General features: G+C 32.4%; 2 protein-coding genes across 2 annotated transcripts; both read right to left on the minus strand.

Annotated features, from left to right (window-relative positions):
* Positions 1-1,547: 1,547 nt before the first annotated feature.
* On the minus strand, positions 1,548-14,763 carry LOC115878419. Its single transcript, XM_030894933.1, has 4 exons — positions 14,404-14,763; positions 9,837-10,149; positions 6,612-7,007; positions 1,548-1,674 (listed from the first exon to the last, which is right to left on the minus strand). Exons 1-3 carry the CDS (start codon positions 14,662-14,664, stop codon positions 6,628-6,630), a joined length of 954 nt encoding a protein of 317 aa, XP_030750793.1. The 5' UTR covers positions 14,665-14,763; the 3' UTR covers positions 1,548-1,674; positions 6,612-6,627.
* A 24-nt stretch (positions 14,764-14,787) lies between these two features.
* LOC115878307 lies at positions 14,788-18,359 on the minus strand. The gene is made up of 2 exons (XM_030894764.1): positions 17,204-18,359; positions 14,788-15,104 (listed from the first exon to the last, which is right to left on the minus strand). The coding sequence occupies exons 1-2, from the start codon at positions 17,871-17,873 to the stop codon at positions 14,788-14,790; spliced, it is 987 nt and encodes a 328-aa protein (XP_030750624.1). The 5' UTR covers positions 17,874-18,359.
* Positions 18,360-19,403: the final 1,044 nt, after the last annotated feature.

The following is a 19,403-nucleotide window of genomic DNA, read 5'->3' on the forward strand; positions in this document are numbered from 1 at the left end:
TATATCAGTACAATTTCCCCAAATTACCAAGCCATATCTCATTTTAGATTGCACAAAAAGCATAATAAGCTGTCAATGCGGCTTCTTCACCCACATTCTCTGAGACAATCCTCAAAGCAAGCCGTGTCTTGATACCCCTTTGCAACACATCAACGTGCGTTTCAATCCAATCTGCGTGACAACACCAAGCAGAAACGTTCTTAGGTGCCAATAATTTCATCATTTTACTGTGAAGTGTAAACGCATTATCTGCTCTGTTACCAAAAAGCTACACACTACGTTTTAGATGTATTCATAGATAAACCCATTGATGAAAATATTCTACCAATATATCACATGTTCTTTTAATTTTAGCTCTCATTAATTCTGCATTCACTGCATCAAAGATGTGTAATATTGTGTGAAAAGCTTTCCAGTGAATATAAATCTAATTAAAATCAACTATACATATAGATAGATATTCGAGAAGCTAACACATTATGTAAACAACATGTCATTGAACTATACGTATATAAACAAATTTAAAATTTACATTATGTAGACAAACTATTCAAGCTCAATGTCACTCACTCAAGTCCAAATGTTGACTGAAACATTTACATACATGCACTCACGCACGCAATACCTCAGGCCTCAGGCCTAGAATGTCAACAATCATAGATATACAAATCTTTATAGAATTAAAGGTGATAAGACTGCTTTAAAGTAAATCAGGTATCACTAGATCTGTAAAGAAATAATTAGAAACTTACCGTATATAAGAAAGGAGTATCTGTGTTCTCGTAGTAACCTCTACTCATTTTTCCTGATTAATTCCTTACTGAACTTCTACACATTGTATCCACAAAATACATGATTAAGGTCCAACAATATTAAACTCCGGCGGTTTCATTGTATAGTACGCTTCTGTTTTCTATTGTTTGTTTTTTTTTTATTTAATGATTTTGATATTGCAATCTAACAAGGATCAGTTAATTATACAGCTAAGGAAGATTCACTGCACATCGATTTTAGCATGTATTTGGCTAAGAACTGCTATACCGTATTTAACTGAATAGTTTCCCAACATAGGCACCACGATACGAACAGTCAATTTTCACTAATTAACACTAATTAGATACAATTAAATTAGTTTATTTCTTTGATTTCTGACTCATCGGCGAAGGCCAAAAACATTTTGATTTCATTAAATATTAAATGCACTGTTGTAAGAACTGTCAAATTTTAGAACCTTGTTTGGGAACAAAATTTATCTTTACATCGATTATTGGAATAACATGCCCAACGCGTTACAAAAATTTAAATAAACCCAAATAATTTAATCTATATTTAGTAAAAAATAGGATTTAATAGAAAATGATGCCTCTAATTAATGTCAAATAGAACTGGCAACAAAGCTATCAACAAACAAATTTTAATGTTACAGTCTCCATCTATCGAACGGAGTGTCTATTAACCAATTTAACTTAGTAGAAAACTGCTCATGAAAAACTACAGTTTAAAGAATATTTTTATTAAATCAATATAAACTAAAATAATTATAAATTTGTATAAGTAGAAATTTTATATTTTATAATTTAACTCTATGGAACGTCATGAATTTTATCCAAGCTTGTGCTTGTTCTCTTTCTTTGTAAATGTTTATTTCGCAGTTTCCTGTCTGAGTGGCTAACGCTGAAAAGAAATGTAATAAATTAATAATAAAATAAATATGAAAAAACCATAAACTCTAGTAATAGTGGGCCGTAACGTATATTTATGGAGTTTTTTAAAAATTAAAAAGATTTATTGATGTTATCAGGAACCTTACCGAGTTAATAATGTAAATAATAAGAAGGCAGGTAAAACAGGGTATAACCGTACGAATCATAAATAAATAAAAAATTAAATACGCCATAAAATTGCATTTTAAATCGATCATTGCTCTATTTTGTTGCCTGCAGCTTTCCATTTGATCGTATATTAATGTTAATGATTTGTTTTATTTTTTAAGTACATGCATAGATTCAAAGTTTATAGAACAAATATACAGGGTGAGTGTCAAATAAGTGCCAATATATTTAGGGGTGGTGTATTTCGACCCCAGAAACACGTCTATGAGGCTTTCTCGCGAAAACTTGTTTTAATGTTTTTTTTAAACTATGGCAACATACAGTATGTCTCCGGATTGTCTTTTCAAAAGAAAAACCTTTTTTATTATTGACATTTTGAGAAAAATGCATTCTCCATAAAAAAATTTGCTTGTTCTAAAATGCTTCATCGCGTTTATACTTTTTTCAAATTTCCATACCGTTTTAGAAAAAAATAAAAAAACATGAAAATATAGTTAAACTCTTAGGTCCCAGCAGGGTCCCAGAAATGGCGTTTCTATGGTGATATAATTTCGTTTTCATTCTTTGATAGATTGTTATTTTGTTAGAATTCACTTAATTAACGTCATATTTTTTGCTGTAAAATGTTAAAGAAGCACAACATTTATTTAATTCAATGCTACTGAAAGGGTGGTAATAGTTATGGGAAAATGTGATGCTTTAACAGTAAAAATATGACGTTAATCAAAATTAATAATAACCACCTATGAAAAAATGATTTCAATAATTGACAATATTAGCTAAACGATGAATTTTTACAAATTGTAAGTTTGGGGTTCGTTGAAGGACTATTAGAGCTACAATTTAAAAATATTTTTAAAAGATACAGAGTGTCCCAAATAAATAAAAAATATTAAAGTTGTATTTTTTTAAATGGAACACCCTGTATATTATTACATTTTTAGTTTCTACGATTAAAATAAAGGTAAATTTGATTAAGGTTTATTATACTTAAACTTTACCGTTTTTGAAATATTTTCAATTTTGTGAAATTGTAGTCAAAATTTTAAAGCTTCATTTCTCCAAGGGTATCAATGTTTTTAATACTAAATATTTAATGAAGTTTATTTATTGATCAGTTATTGTGTTGCAATAATAAAAATAATAGTACCTTATACACAGTGTCTAAAAATTTATTTTAAATAATTATTAGCTTCAAACGGCAATAACTTCTTTAATTTAAATGGAATGCCCTATATATTTTAGGAGAATCAGATGCACAATTAAATTGTCTATCAAATTGTATTATACCATTTTTTACCTATCCCTTCAAGTTTTCGTAGAAAATGCATTTTCTTCTAAATTAGACCTCATTTATCAATATATCTATGGAATATTGACATTTTAGATTGTTTTTAAAGCAACAAATGTACAAAATGTACAGACTAGTAATATTATCGTTTTTAGCAAAACGATAATATTACTAGCCCATTTGTATGCAAAAAGAAAACTATTTAAATCTTTATAAAAGGGTATACCATTAATTAAATATAACACCATTATTTCCGCCCATATACTAATTAATGACATACTTAATTGTGTTCGCTAATAAATTATTATAAATAAATGTGGATTTTTGAGTCAGAAATCAATATAATAATAAGTTATCAAATTAAAGCCTTTGTTGTTATAAATAAGCATTTATTAAAAAATGAAATATCATTTTTAAGATGTTACTTTTTATCACACTGTCTAATGCCCATGCAAAATTCAGTTTTTTAGTATTTGGAGCAATTATTATTAATCAACGCAAACAGTCAGTTAATGTAGTTTGAATACTGGAATCATATTAATTGGTCCTCTTTAACAAATATTTAAACAGTTTTTTTTTATTTTTTAATGAAATAAACGAATTATATCGACAATATTAGTATCTGTCTCTTTAAAAATTTGGTACATCTTTAAAATAATCTAAAATGTCAATGATCCCATGGGTATATTGATAAAAGCTAAGTTCTAAATTAAAAATGCATTTTCTACGACAAAGAATAGGTAAGCATATACGATGAACAGGTAAGTGATGCATCTGATATAAAATACAGGGTGTTCCATTAGAATTAACTTATTGCCGTTTGAAGCTAATATTCATTATAAACCCACGGAGCACTCTGTATAAGGTAGTATTGACAGCCATTGCAACACAATAACTGATAAATAAACTTCAGTAAATATTTAAGTATTAGATAAAGCTGCAACTAAAGTGAAAAACTCAAAAACAGGTTAAGTATAATAAATGTAATCAGAATATCCATTTAAAAAAATACAACTTTGATATTTTTTACTTATTTGGGACACTCTGTATCTTGTAAAAATATTTTTAAATTGTAGCTCTAATAGTCCTTCAACGAACCCAAAACTTACAATTTGTAAAAATCTCATCGTTTAGCTACAATACTCCGTGTCGTATGTGGTGAACAACCCTGTATACTTTGAATATAGTGGTAATATTACCAGAGAAAAACCTTTTGATTTTAAGGACTTCAATCAATTTTTAAAAATTAAACCATAGTTTTATGTTTTTTTTTTAATTTCTCTAAAACGGTATGGAAATTTGGAAAAATATAAATTAGATTAACCATTTTAGAACAAGTAAAACTGTTTATGAAGAACGCATTTTTCTCAAAATGTCAGTAATAAAAATGTTTTTCATTTTGTAAATATTTGTATTAATCCGGGGTCATACTGTAGGTAGTAGATTAAATTTACAAAAAAAACATAATCTTTAGAAAAAATCCAGTGGTTCTCAAAATTTGAGTAAACAATATTTTTTCTTTAAAACTGGACTTTATAACTTAAACTTATTTGAAAAACGATAAAGAAAAAATATGTTTCTTTTATAGAGATTTAGTAGCCCTGTAAAAATTTGGACTTATTCAATACTCACTGTGTTCTGACTGATCCTCTAGACTCTAGACTTTGACAGTAAAACGAAAAAAACATTCAAAAACTAAGAAAGAATGATTTTTGGAAAAATTGTACATGACTCATCGATTCAATTTTTGCAGAAAAGTAATTTTGTTTTATTTATACGGGGTGAGTCTTAAGTGCAAATATTTTCAGGGCTAGTAGATCTCGATAAAAGAAACATATTATTTTCTCTTTACCGTTTTTCAAATGTCCAAAATATAACCGAGTTATTTTAATTTCAAAATTTCTAAAAAAAATGATTTTTTGTTTAAATTTTGAGAACCACTGAATCTTTTCTGGGTTTTCTTTCTCGTAAATTTAATTTACTACCTATGTAGCCTTATTATCAAGAAATTATGTTTTTTAACTAAAAATTAAAAAAAAAATCCAAATTTTCAATTTTTTTTTTCGCGATAAAACCTCATAACCGTGTTTCTGGAGTCGAAATATACTACCTTTTAAAATATTTGCACTTATTTAAGACTCAACCCGTATAATTCATCGAATGTGGACATTGACAAAGATTATCAAACATCTTTCATTATAAAAAAAAATAATTGAATATCGCTTAGACCTTCCTTAAGGGCCGTTTATACTCTCAGTTAATTTTTAATTTGCACAAACTGGTTTGCTCAAACCAAACTGCACCAATATTAAACTAACGACAACGGGTACATCCGGACGTCTGGAAACCCTACCTCCACTGGAAAGGTCGGGTATCTTAATTTTTATAGGTCCCATTAAAAAATTAATTTTAATAGATCCAGGGCTCCAATGACCGAAAGTGCGGGGGAGCCGAAAATTTCTAGTTACGCCACTGACCAGCTGAAGCTTTTTGACAAAATGTGTAAACTCGGAATATGCAGTTGAATCTGCTGTATCCCTATGACCTGATCACTTGACTCGTGAAAACGCATCTTTATTGTCAAATAAAATTTAATTTTTTTAAAATTTTATTATTTTTTTTTAAAAAACTTTCAGTTTGTTGCGGTCACTAGCGACCACTAATATCTACTAGTAGCGTTGATTGAAAGAATTGAAAAGATACGCAACCTAATGGACAAATTCGTAACAAGGCTGATTTGATTTCCCCTTATATCTCAAGTGCTCTACGGTGGAGCCTCTAATCGTTCTGCAGCCAACGCATATAACACTCATTTTCTGTAATTCGGCCAGCGAAGGAATATCGAAGACGGTGTCGATCTGAAAGCGACAGTGTTGCCATATTAAAATGTGGTAATATCTGTAATACGTTTGACGATAATATCTTTGGATGAGAAATCCGCGGATTTATGCATTGAATATTTATTCGTGTTAAACATAGAATAAACAACAAACATAAACAATCGTTTATACGTACTGAATATTGCGTATGATCGAAAAAAGCCGTTTAGTTGGCTTGGAAATGACGATTATTGACATTTACCATAATATTTTAGATATGAAAGAACACCAATATTCATCTTCAAGATAACTCTGACACCCTTCTTTTAATCACATTATATTAAATTGTTTAATTATAGAAAATCCGTATTATTCTATAACGTACTCTTCCTAAAATCCGTAACTGTAAGGATTAATGCGTAGTTCTGGCAACACTGTCTCCGGCAACCACCCACTCTGTCGACTGAAAGCAGAACTACGGTATGTAAATAACTGATGATCAGCGCGCAAAGCTAAACTAAATCTCGGACATGCTGACGGTAACGCCAGCTACATCTCGGACATGTTTTGTGCCACAAAATCGCCCATAAGGTTGTGCATCTTCTTATTTCTTCATTCGACACTAGTAGAATAAAGTATTTTATAATGAATATGTCTTAGATTGCTTACATCGAACCTAGATAAGTTAAATCACACCTGATTTACTTGCAGACGTCCCTTCCAAGCCTGGCTCCTCGAAAATGTTGGGCAGACTCGGAATTTGCGGCATGCTCCTGTAGCGCAACCGGTCCAGCAACAGACAGGAACTGGGATGGGTTGCGGCGCTGTTTTTGAACGTTATGCATGACCTGGTCGTGACGGAGGATTTGCGATTGAGGAACGGCAAACTGACCACGTCGAACAGCTCGGAATCGGTGGATTTTAGGGTTTTGACCGAACTTCTTCTCGGCCCTTCGACGACGGGGATGACTTGCGAGGCGTAGGTGCATTCCGTCGACGGTTTGATGCTGATTATGTCCGATTTCTTGGTATCGACCGGGATTTCAGTCACTTTCAAATCGGCTCCTATTCGAATTAGAACAGGAAACATACATAAAGTTTTCATTTCCATTACAGAAAGTGGCGCGCATTAAGGTATTTAACTAGACTTCTTATACATCCGAATACTCTTCATATGACGGGTAGAGACGAGAGGTAGAGGCAAAAAGAATTATCTTGTGAAATAAAAAGTAGTTATCAACAAACAGGGAACAACTAAGATGGCGCTGCTATAGCAAACTGTTTACTAACTTTATTTTATTTATATCTGCCATGTTCAGTTCGATTCATTATTGCTTATTGGTTATTGCACTAGGGTCCTACTGACCATATAGTCATGGTGTCGATTGCTAGACGGGCTCCAGCCTTTGCGCTCCCCTCCCCTCTCTTAACCAGATCACCAGATCTCCAAAATTGTTAAATATGCTTGATTTTATATTAAAATAGCGAATAAGTGTGGTGGTAATTCTCCCAATTTGTGTTAGAGAATCTTCAGATTGTACTCGTTGAAATTTAAATGAAAATCATTATTACAAATTGTGTGTGTCATACTATTAGGCTTACAAAAACCTAAGTACAAAGTTGTAGTTTTTTTTTTCAGTGTAGAAATAAAACACAAAAAAAATGACGGTAATATTCTGAGGTTATCCCCAAAACCATTTTTTGGGTTAACAATATCTACCTACATACATTTGCATTGCATGACGGGTATAGTTCCCTGATTTCAAACACTAACATCAAATCAATAGGGAAAAATTGACCAACAAGTAAGGCAAACAAATATGCAAAAAAATCCACCCGGGCCCTTTCTCACAATTCCACCCGGGCTTCTCTGGCCCAGTCCGACCCGGCATTGCACTGTGGTCATTTGTATAATGTTGTATGAGTGAGAGAGGGATTAATCACCGCGACCTTAAATATCTATTGTGTCCCACTTTCTTGAATTATAACTCATCATACAAAGTCTATACCTCATCATATATGGCGATTTTCCTGTTGTAGGGGTATTTCCCATTCTCTTCTGACAACACATGTTCACCCTCCGAGGAATGGACATCTATCTCCTACGGTGGGGGTTTGGCCCTCCGTACCTTTCACAATCAAGGAACTTGTCTCCGGCTGAGGTAACCGTGAGGGAGAGGCTGGAGGATCTGTCACCATTTTCTCCACCTCTTTAACTTGGTCTCTCCTTAGACCTGATACCGGTATTGTCCCGAATCTATAATAGAGGATACATCTCTCTTTCTCCATTGCCTCCTTTGGGTATTCAAGGAACCTTTATTTTTCCCTTTTAGGTGGCCACTTGTTCAAACAAAGTCCCATACGAGATGATTCTCCTTACCTCTATATATTCTCCAATCTCCATAGAACATTTTTAGATGTCCACTCGTCGTAAAACGGTGTCCAGTTAGCTTTTGGAAATGACGATCGATGACATTCCCCATATAATTAATTTACATAAAAAACCACAGCCACCGTCATTTCCAAGCCATCTCTGACATTTTTTTTTCAATTGCATGATACATATTACCGCATTTTCATCATTCAACGTCCAGTGAATTTGAAAAACTACAGTATATCCCCGGATTGTCTTTACAAGAGGAAAAACTTTTTATTACTGATATTTTGATTAAAAATTTGCCAGTTCTAAAGTTGTTAATCCCGTTTTCTAAATTTCCATACAGTTTTAGAGAAAATTAAAAGAAAACATGAAAATATGGTTGAATTTTGATTGGTTTGTTTGAAAATTTGTTTCCATGGTAATATAATTTGTTTTGTTTCTATGGTAATATAATTTAGATTTCATTCTTTAATAGATGGCATAGATAAAAGAAACAAGTTTAGATTGGAATGCTCAGCTTGCCGTCAAAACTTATAATTGTTTTGGGGTGCATACACGTTGTACGGAATCTCTGCTATATAGCGGTGGCTTTTCTGGCGGTTGCTAAGAACAACCGTAAACAAGAACATAAATAATTCTCTCTTGTCAAAGTCAAAATCTTCAAAAATTATTAATTCTTTCAAAATTTAAACTGCCCTCATTGAAAAAATACCGAAAGTATTTAAAGCGTTCATTTTCAAAGTAATTATTGCTACCTTGTGAGTTTAATTTGAATTTTACTTACTCAAACCCGTGATAATTGTGAAAAAGTGGCATTAAAAAGTTAAAAAACTGTGTGAACTGTGAATTACAAAAACCATCGTGGATCGTGGCATAACGTTAGTTTCCAGTGTTTCATAGGTTTCATACATGTCCTTATATAAAATAAAGTTTCTTATATGCAACACACTGTATTTTATTTAAAAAATTAAAAGAAAATAATAAATTTGAATAAATAATATTTAGCGACATAATTATGGAAAAATCCGAACCGCTCCAAAATTATTAAAAGCTTTGGAGAGCGACCGTTGTAAGAATAGCTTTGATTCAATAAATTTCTTTTATCTATGATAGATGAAATAAATTTAAGATAAATAAATTTTGTGCTTCTTTAACATTTTAAAACAGCACAAAAATATTATGTTAATTAATATTCTATAAATAAAAATCTATCAAAGAATGAAAACAAAATTACATTACCATAGACTGCCATAGAAACGCGTTTTGATTTTTAGGACTTGGGAAAAAATTAAAATATACTTTCATGTTTTTTTTTTATTTTCTCTAAAACGCTATGGACATTTGGAAAATTATAAACCGGATTAACCATTATAGAACATGAAATTTTTTTTTATGAAGAATGTATTTTTCTCAAAATGTCAATAATAAAAAAGTTTTTCCTCTTGTAAACCCAATACGTTGACAATGTTGACATACTGTATACGTAATATACAGAAAAAAGATCTGCCTTTTACCTATAGAAAAGTTATTAGTCGGCAAATTCCCGGTCTGAAACGTCATTTTCCGTTGTGCAAAATCCATGTGCAGCGTAAAGTCTTTCGGGCACCGTTTCAACCGGCCCAGTGCTTCGGCCGAAATGTCCGAAAAGCAAACGGTGACGTGCGAATCCGCTTCGTGGGTGATGTTTTGCCGGAATTCCGGAAAGGTGATGGTAATATCCAGACCGTCTTCGTCGTCGTCCTCTCCGACAGGACTGGGGGCATCGGGGGAAGGGAGGAAAAACCCGTCCATGGAGTCCTGGCTTTTTCGACGTTCTTCTTCGTTAATCTAGAAATATTATCTGGTAATTTAAAATCCGATGAAAAATTACCGGAGCAGAGGCATTAAATTAATTCATGTGAATTCGAATAAAATAAGTGGCTGTTCCTCAATAAGTGCGTATACACATGTGAACAGAGCCCCGGATCTACAATTTTTTTGAACCGGTGCAGAAACTTCATAGTAACGCCCCCTCTCTCCATTGTTTGAAATAAATTACTTAAAATAACTTACAAATATCGTATGATCGAAAAAAAACGGCGTCCAGTTGGCTTGGAAAGGACGACCAATAACATTCCCCATAAGTATAATTTTATATATAAAATGACAGCGATCTTCATTTCCAAGCCATACCTGTTTTTTTCGATCATATTGTCAATCGCTGGCATTTTGAACGGGAGAATAAGAACCTTTTAATAAATTTGTACATTTTTGGGGCAAATTTTTATTTTCAACCATATTATAGTATGATTTGGCTCTTTTTGAGAGAAAAAAAAAGAAAGAAATTTTTATTTATCAATCTTTCGTTAATTCCACTTATTCCAAAAACGATTCATCATACACTTGAAATTAATAAATAAATACTGCGGAAAATTTCTTAACTGGTGTTAAAAACTTAAATCTATCTATTACTCTCTAAATAAAATTCTCAATCGCTATAGGCTGAATTTAAGTGTCAATTCCACGCGTGCTGTCATCCATATTAACTCTTTTATCGCCTTGATCACTGCTCATACGTCAAATTACACAGGACTGCATGAAAATCGGCAACAATTCTTGTCGTTTCTTATATAAAATTACCTCCCGAATCCAAATATGATTTTGTTTGTAGGTCGAGGAAGTTTGTTGGTTTTAAAAGGTTTGTAGGAGGAGTGGGGGTTCGAGCATTTCCTTCACTAGCACCTGGACTTCTTTGAAAATGTAAGAGCAGTCTTGGAAGAACACGAGGAACAGTTCCATCAAGCCATTGTTAAGCTGGAGAATATATTTTCAGAGAAGTGGAATGGAAGCATATTGTCCGAGTATTGCTAGTTTTTAGTAAGAGAGAGTTATGAGAGTTCAAGCAAGGCACCAAATAAAGGTAGAGATCTTTTTATTTATTATTTATATTTTATAGCTAAAATAATTCTTTTCGTCCCTTCAAATTAAATTATATGTATTGTATATAAAATTATTAATAAAAAGTAATTTAAAAAAATGATAAAATTAGACTCCCTCAAAAACAGTGAATAGTATAAGAAAACGGAAGCTATATTTGGATTTAGGGCGTCATTTTACATAGGAATCAGCTGGAATTGGTTAAATATTTGTCGCCTGCATCCTTTTTACCCCACGACAGTTTATATAGCGACGTTCGACGGAACAAATGGACAGGGTGTCCATTCTTCAACACGTTTCCATAATATATCGCTTATTTTTAAAGATAGAAGGTTGCGGTTTCCCTACACCACTAAACATGCCAAAGTGTTGAAAAATTGACACTCTGTACTGGTACACTGGAAACCATACTAAGAAATAAGAACTAGAGTGCGCATCAGACCAATGGCGTGGAATTAACAGAACAAGAGCAAAATTGAGAAAAACGAAGAGGGGATTGATATTGGAACTCACTACGTATTCATTAAAAGTTTTTGGTGCATTTAACCAATTAATAATTCCATAATGCCTCTATGTTTTCGTATGCCTATGTTTTTTGATCTATGGTAATTTTTTTGGAGACAGCGAATGTGTCACCAACAACAATTTTTGGCGATTTTTAATAGGTTGTTGTGGGTTGTGTGTAGTGAACTTTGTATAAACTTTATTACAGTGATGATTTGTTCAGCTTTCAAGTGTAAAAGCCGCATCAATAAGAAAGAGACAGGAGTTACGTTTCATAGGTAAATAAACAGTCCACTCCACCTTCTTATCGTTTTCTTATTGAATTTGATAATTATTTTTCTATTATATTATGTACTTGATATGTGTTATACGTCGATACTAGTTTTGTAACTTTTTTTAACATTTTAAGACGTTTTTTTATAATTAATTAGTATGATAACACCATAGGCGTAGTCAAAATATTTGTCAAAAATATAAATATCTTTTCAAGCAGCTAAGTTAAGAAAAATATGTGGCACGGACTGTTTGGAGACATGGTAAAAATTTCGTCTCGGGTGTTTTTGTCCTTGTATTCTTTGGTCATTGGTTAGAATGCTGTGGTATAATGTAGAGGATAGAGGTAAGGAGAATTAACTTCATGTATTAAAAAGTGGTCATCAAACAGGGAACACTAAAGATGGTGCTGCTGTAGAAAAAGCTCTACATTTGAATGAAGCGCCAAAACTTTTTAGAATTAAGCTTCATTCAGAACCTCGCAATTAGTGGTTTCAATTAAACTTTATACTTTTTAGTGTACGATCATTCACAATGTCTAAAAATCACAATTAAAATAATTAATAGAATATCGTAGCAACATCGAAAATTCCTACCGCTAATTTTGACGTTCTGAATGCTTACCTTCAAATTAGAGCAATACAATTCTACGCTAATTGAATCCCCAAATTTATTCTACTAATTGCGAGCTTCTGAATGAAGCTTTACATTGAAATTAAATGAACAAACTTCTACGGTAATTGAAACCACTAATTCATTAGACTAATTGCGAGGTTCTAAATGAAGCTTTAAGCTTTGTTCCTTTAATTTCAATGTAAGCATTCAGAACATCAAACTTAGCGGTAGACATTTTCAATTAATAGAAAAAGTTATCAAACTTTTAACTTTTCCACTAATTATACTTCAAAATTTGCGAGAAATGTTATTTTGGCCTTTGATTACCTTCCGTCAAGAGAAATTGTGGTTAGAAATCAAAGGTTGATTATTTTATAAGCTAGACAAGGACAGCATTGTTTCTGTCTAACTATTGTCTAACTTCAAAGTTTAGAATTGACAGATTTCAGAGTTTCAGAGACAACTTCAGATTTGTTCTAGAACAAATCGAACAAATATATTCGACGCCATTTTAATTCACTCCGTTTATATAGTTTCGTTTTGGAAGTTCAATTTAATATTTCGGCTGAAATTTATAAATACAAAGGTAATAAAGTATATAAAATATATATTACATGAAGAATCCTGGAGAAAATGACGTTTCTGCAGTAGTAGGTATGTCCCATATATATGAAAAATAGGTAGTAAATAAACACTTACTTTTTGAGATGCAAGAAAATGCTGTTATAATCTCTTTAATCGGCGATTTTTTTGAAAATGGAAACAATTTACTGCAAGGTAAGATCATTTTTAACTATAACCCACATTAATTATCTGCAGTATGTGTGGTTTTATATATAATACAATAAATCTATAAGATACATATTAGTTGATAAATTTGTTCTTTATACCTATTTATCTTTATTTTAAAATGTAAAAGGGAAATTAGGTTTATTTCATATTTATTTTATTTTCAAGTTTTGTTAAATTTCCTGGTAAAATGCATCTTAGTGTAGACCTAGTATATTTATATTTTATATTCATATTTTTTACATTGTTAGTTTTAGCACAGGTTTTAGTTTAAAAAATCTGTTTTTTGTGTTTCAGGTTTTGTTTGTGTAAGGCTCCCGTTCTCATGTTCCTGTGTCCGTTTTCTGTCCTTGAAGTCTGCGAATACGTTTGTTTATTTACAAATTACTGTAAGTCATGCTTATACCTAACGAATTTACGTTAAAAGTACATATAATTAATTAATTGGTATTGAAACAATACAATCCTCTATATTTTTATATTTATTTAGTCACGTTGTTCCATATTTCAAGTAAATATATGTGAATACATTATTTTTTGGTTTTATTTATGAAAAGAAAATATACAAAATACATTTGAACTGAAAGAGGGCCCGCCATTGAATAACCGGAAACAGAAATGAAAATTAAGCTATCGTGTCCTTATCATGTCAACCTGTCAATTGGAAAATTAGTTCTCCAGACGACAACGAAGGCGGTAGAGACAAGACAAGGTGGCGTATCGTGTTTCCACGATTTAACACAGAGTTGACACTTCTTTCTAGTTAATTATTTTATGGATACAACTGACTAACGCCAGCTGTTGCTAGGATTTTCTATTAATTTTAAATGTATATGTAGTTTTTTAGACATTGTGAATGATCGTAAACTAAAAAGTATAAAGTGTAATTGAAACCACTAATTTATTCCACTAATTGTGAGGTTCTGAATGAAGCTTAACGCTCTGTCGTGATCATTATTAAAGTTACTATTATTGTTAACTTACCAACTTAGGTTCGCCAGGTTCCTTTACAACTTCTGCTTGCAGTTCTTTGGTCTTCCGCTTTTTCGCTCCCGATTTACTAGACAAAAACTTAATATGTATCTTATTATTCTCTTTAGCTTTCGACTTCGACTCGGCGTCCCTATTCGCCGTTAAATTTTCCTGTAACTCGTTCACTCTATCTTCGGAGTTCGATTCGCCCTCTTTGAACTGACCAATCAGGCCTTTCAAACTCGAAATCAGGTTCTCTATATTATCTATCATAAAAGTTTTGTTGTTTTCGTTCTCTATGTTGATCAAGTTAACAGTTTCTTTGTTTAGTAAGTTGATGTTTTGTACAGTTCGTTCAGGATCATTTTGTTGCTTTTTGATGATTCGGGAGTTTCTTCAAGTTTCTGGTGATCGTTTTGATCGGGGATTTTTATTCTCGACAGCGTTGCTTTGGCTGACTTTGGCTTTTAAAAGGGACGACGTTTCTCGGATTTTTTGTTGGAAAGCCAGCATTTTTGACGTGATATTTTTGTCGTGTTCCGCGAATTTCTCTTCGTAATTAGGTTGTTTTGGAGGTTTAGCATTTAATCTGTTCGTTCGATAGGAGTTTGTGAGTTTAGGAATTAAGCTGGCTTTTGGTCTAGAAACTCTTTGTTCCACTTTTTGGACCCCTTCTTTTTGTTCTTTATTAATTGCATTATCAGACTTCTTATCTAGAAATTAATGTGATTCTAGTATGATCATTTATGTATTTAACTGAAGAAACTAGATTAATTAATGTATTTTTTATTTTAGGCGAGTGGTCCCCCTTTTCGGATTTACACCCTTCTGAATTTCGCTCCTAAAAAGAGTTTTTTTTAATATCTCAGTTGGACGAAAATTACTAAATTTGGTACACGTTGTTTTACCATAAAATGACATTTTTTAATGCTATTAACTTTTTTTTATTTTCATCAGTGGCGTCCCTACGGTATATAAACTAAATATTATTGAAGAAAAAAATGGTACGCCACTGTTTTTTTTTTAATAAAAATTATTTTTCAAATCTGCATTAAATTTTGGATAAGTTTATCTCTTGACTTTTTTTCGTACGACGCACCGTTTTCGCGTAAAAAAATAAAAACCATTTTCATACATGGCCAAATAGCTAAAATTTTACCGTAAATTTCAATGGCAAAATTTTTAAAACGGCAAACTCAAGTTTAAAATAATTTTTTATTTTCAAAAATCCTGTTTTATTACCTAAGTGCGAACCAAAATGCCCAAAAACCTAAATTGCCGTTTTTTAAATTTTGCATGAAAATTTACATTAAAATTTTAGCGATTTGGTCATGTATGAAAATGGATTTTATTTTTTTACGCGAAAACGGCTCGTCGTCGTACCAAAAAAAAATCAAGAGATCAAATATGTTCCAAATTTAATGTAGACTTTAAAAATAATTTTTATTTAAAAAAAACAGTGGCGTACCATTTTTTTCTTCAATATTATTTAGTTTAAATACCGTAGGGACGCCACTGATGAAAATTAAAAAAAAATAATATCATATCAAAAAATGTAATTTTATGGTAAAACAACGTGTACCAAATTTAGTGATTTTCGTCCAACAGGGCCCTGAGATATTAAAAAAAATCTTTTTAGGGGCGAAATTCAGGGGGCTGTAAATCCGAAAAAGGGATCACTGGCCAAAAATAAAAAAATACGGGTCACCTATTTTTTTTTTCAAGAATCTATGACCAAATTTTGTTGCATTAATTTCCGGACACCCTGTATAGTCGACAACATGAGAGAAATAGTTGTGGCTGATTTTCGAAGTGTGTGCATCCTATTTTCCTCAAATACATCCTAATACATACTTTATGTCTGGACTACAAAATTCATTTTTTTATTATAGGAGCTGCAGATGCCCGACGCACTATTGCCGGACCCTGTAGAATCAAGTTGATTACATTGTTGGTGATAAATTAAATACTAGTATTGTGAATATTTTATTCCACCCGACTCTAGTTCGACATATGCTCAACGAATTGTGATCCTAAACCGACCAATTAAATGTAAAGTTTCAGGCACCCGCGTCCGCTTCTTGCAAAAACCAAAAATTTTGTTTCCTAGGAAGCATCGCGCTGAACATCTAGGTGCGTGGCGAGGTGCGAGGCTCCAGTATGTTTTGACGCATAAATTTGTACATGTTTGATTCAGCATCGCCGATGGCGAGGTGAATGGCGCGCATCGCGTCGAGGTGAAATGCCCCGCACTATGTACGATAGTCACGATGCATCCTACGCGCACTTACTCGCCGTTTTAAAACAGTGCGCGTAGGATGCATCGCGGCTAGCATCCTGGCGAGCAGCACGGCCAGCATCTTGGCGAGCATCGCATCGAGATGCCTCACTATGTTTGTGCCCTTAGACATGTTTTAAATCTGTATCTTTTCATTACCGTTGAATATTTTACTCTACACATTTTATTTTTTTGTTAAATTAACAGCCACATATATTTTATCAAATAATAAACATCTACTGACGCAAAATCATAAAAATGAAAATATCTAGAAAAATCTTTGTCTGAGAAGTAGGCAACATTTATAGTATTTTGAATTTTGAAGCTATATGAATTAATTTAAAATAAAGGAATAACTTGCTTTTAAAGGCGACCAATGTTCAATATCAATTTTTTCTCACTCAAAGGGAAAAAGTTTTACAGAGAAAAACAATTATTTTTTTTTTAACAAAACTAAACTTCCTGAATATTTTTACATTTATTCATTTCCACCCTCTATAACTAACAATTAATATAACAAATATACAAACTTACTTTTAGGATCATCATTCAAAGTAAACGATATAACCGTAGGAACCGCCCCTCCAGAAACTCCGGGTTGATCACATTCACAAACTATGTGAGCTTTTGTATTTGCCACGTCATCACCGACCAGTTCTTTTTCACAACGACTTGAAGTAATGGGAATGGAGTCAGGTGGCAGTTGTAGTATTTTTGACTTTCTGTTATCAGGTAACATTTCTACTCTCGATAAAACTTGCCTTTCTAATGAAGAAACTGTTTCTAATAATGTTGGTTCTTTTGTTGTTGGACTTTCGTTTAAATCTTGCTTAATTTTCTCATTTTCTACTCTTGCAACACCAATTTCATCTACGTATATTACATTGTTGTTGATTATTTGAATTTCACTTGTATTATTTAACCAATTTTCTATTTTGAAATCCAATTCATCTTCTTTATTTTCATTCGCAATTTCAGAATTAGACTTGCATTCGTCTAAATTATCATCACTTCCTGAATTTACGTTTTCTTCTTCTTTAATAGTATCCACCTTTTCTGGTAAGTCATTTATCGAATTTAGAAACAACCCAAAAATATTTTCTGTTTCTCCTAAAGCCACTAATATAGCTTCTTCCCTAAATAAATCTCTAGATGAATCTGATTTTGAGTCTTGCTCACCCAACTCATCTTTTGCTTGAGACATGAGTGGTGATTTTACGAGAAAATTTTGTGTTCATACTTGACAGTTGATGACATTGAAAGATGCTGACAATGTAATTAAAATGGTCTAAATTAAACAGTAATAAAAAATCATCTATAAAATGCTTATCGAGAATAATAGATAATGTCCAGGAAGAGTCTTAAAGAAACAGAAGAAAAGGAGACAGTTCAGACAGTTATCCACGTAGTATATCCGTTTATTTTGGAACCGAGTGATAAACACCCAAGGGTTTCAGAAGATACCTAAATATTTCAGCACAATACTGACATTGGAACCTGATAGAGATAATGAAGAATTTTAGAAAATGTTGGAGTACTGTCTGTTTCATGAAATCGAAAAAGATACCGTTGCAGTGCTGTCGTGCTGTGCAATGCTGATAAAACAGTCTCTGTTGAACTTTTGGCACAAAAACATTTCAAGGGTCTTGTGCAGAACAGGTCCCCACGAAATCGTGGTTTTTTTAATTTTTAATGTGGATCCCATAGTTAATGGAATGGTTTAAAAGAAAAAAATTGTTGGATGAACCACTTTTTCTACGAAAAAAAATAATTGAAAATTCAAAATTTTCACTACATTTCAATGCGAAAACTCCCTATTATAACCTTCATAAAGACAGTAAAATACAAGGTTACGCACAGTGTTATTACTCACTCTGTGTAAAATCGACGAAAACGTTCTACTTTATATTCATTTTTTTTACATTAAAAAAAAAAAAAAAAAAAACGGAAAAATTAAAAATATAATAAACGAGGCAAAACAAAACACTATAAAAATAAATTGACAATAAAATCATTACACAGTATTTAGCACAATTGTTTAAAAATATTTTTCCCGGATTTGTTCAGTAAGATTCCGAAATCGATGTGATCTGCGTACTCCAAACAATCCCCACCAACCTAACCCAACCAATGCATTAACACCCCCAACTAATTCAGGTTAACCAATGCATTAACACCCTCCAAATAACCAGACTAACTAATGCATTACCACCCTCCAAATAACCAGAATATCTAACCTAACCTAACCAATGCATTAACACCCCAAATAACCAGGCTAACCAATGCATTAACACTTCAAATCAACAATTAGGCTAACCAATGCATTAACACCTCCAAATAATCAGGCTAACCAATGCATTACCACCCTCCAAATAACTGTAGCCTATCTAACTTAACCTAACCAATGCATTAACACACTCCAAATAACCAGGCTAACCAATGCATTAACACCTCCAAATAACCATGCTAACCAATGAATTACCACCTCCAAATAACCAGGCTAACCAATGCATTAACACTCCCCAAATAACCAGGCTAACTAATGCATTAACATCCTCCAAATAACCAGGCTAACCAATGCATTACTACCCTCCAAATAACCAGGCTAACCATTGCATTAACACCCTCCAAATAACTAGGCTAACCAATGCATTACCACCTTCCCAAATAACCAGGCTAACCTAATTGAGCCTAATGACAAAACTTCATTGATTACGCGTCGAAAAACAGTATA

Source organism: Sitophilus oryzae, unplaced genomic scaffold (genome assembly GCF_002938485.1).
Source record: "Sitophilus oryzae breed Bouriz unplaced genomic scaffold, Soryzae_2.0 scaffold_1508_pilon_pilon, whole genome shotgun sequence".
Taxonomy (NCBI): domain Eukaryota; kingdom Metazoa; phylum Arthropoda; class Insecta; order Coleoptera; family Curculionidae; genus Sitophilus; species Sitophilus oryzae.

Coding starts and splice junctions, on each gene's coding strand:
- LOC115878419 (XM_030894933.1), bottom strand. CDS start 14,664: ATGATAGATAATATAGAGAACCTGATTTCGAGTTTGAAAGGCCTGATT. Junction 10,150..14,403: donor AACCTGGCGAACCTAAGTTG/GTAAGTTAACAA, acceptor TAATATTTCTAG/ATTAACGAAGAAGAACGTCG. Junction 7,008..9,836: donor GACTAATAACTTTTCTATAG/GTAAAAGGCAGA, acceptor TAATTCGAATAG/GAGCCGATTTGAAAGTGACT.
- LOC115878307 (XM_030894764.1), bottom strand. CDS start 17,873: ATGTCTCAAGCAAAAGATGAGTTGGGTGAGCAAGACTCAAAATCAGAT. Junction 15,105..17,203: donor TTTGAATGATGATCCTAAAA/GTAAGTTTGTAT, acceptor ATTAATTTCTAG/ATAAGAAGTCTGATAATGCA.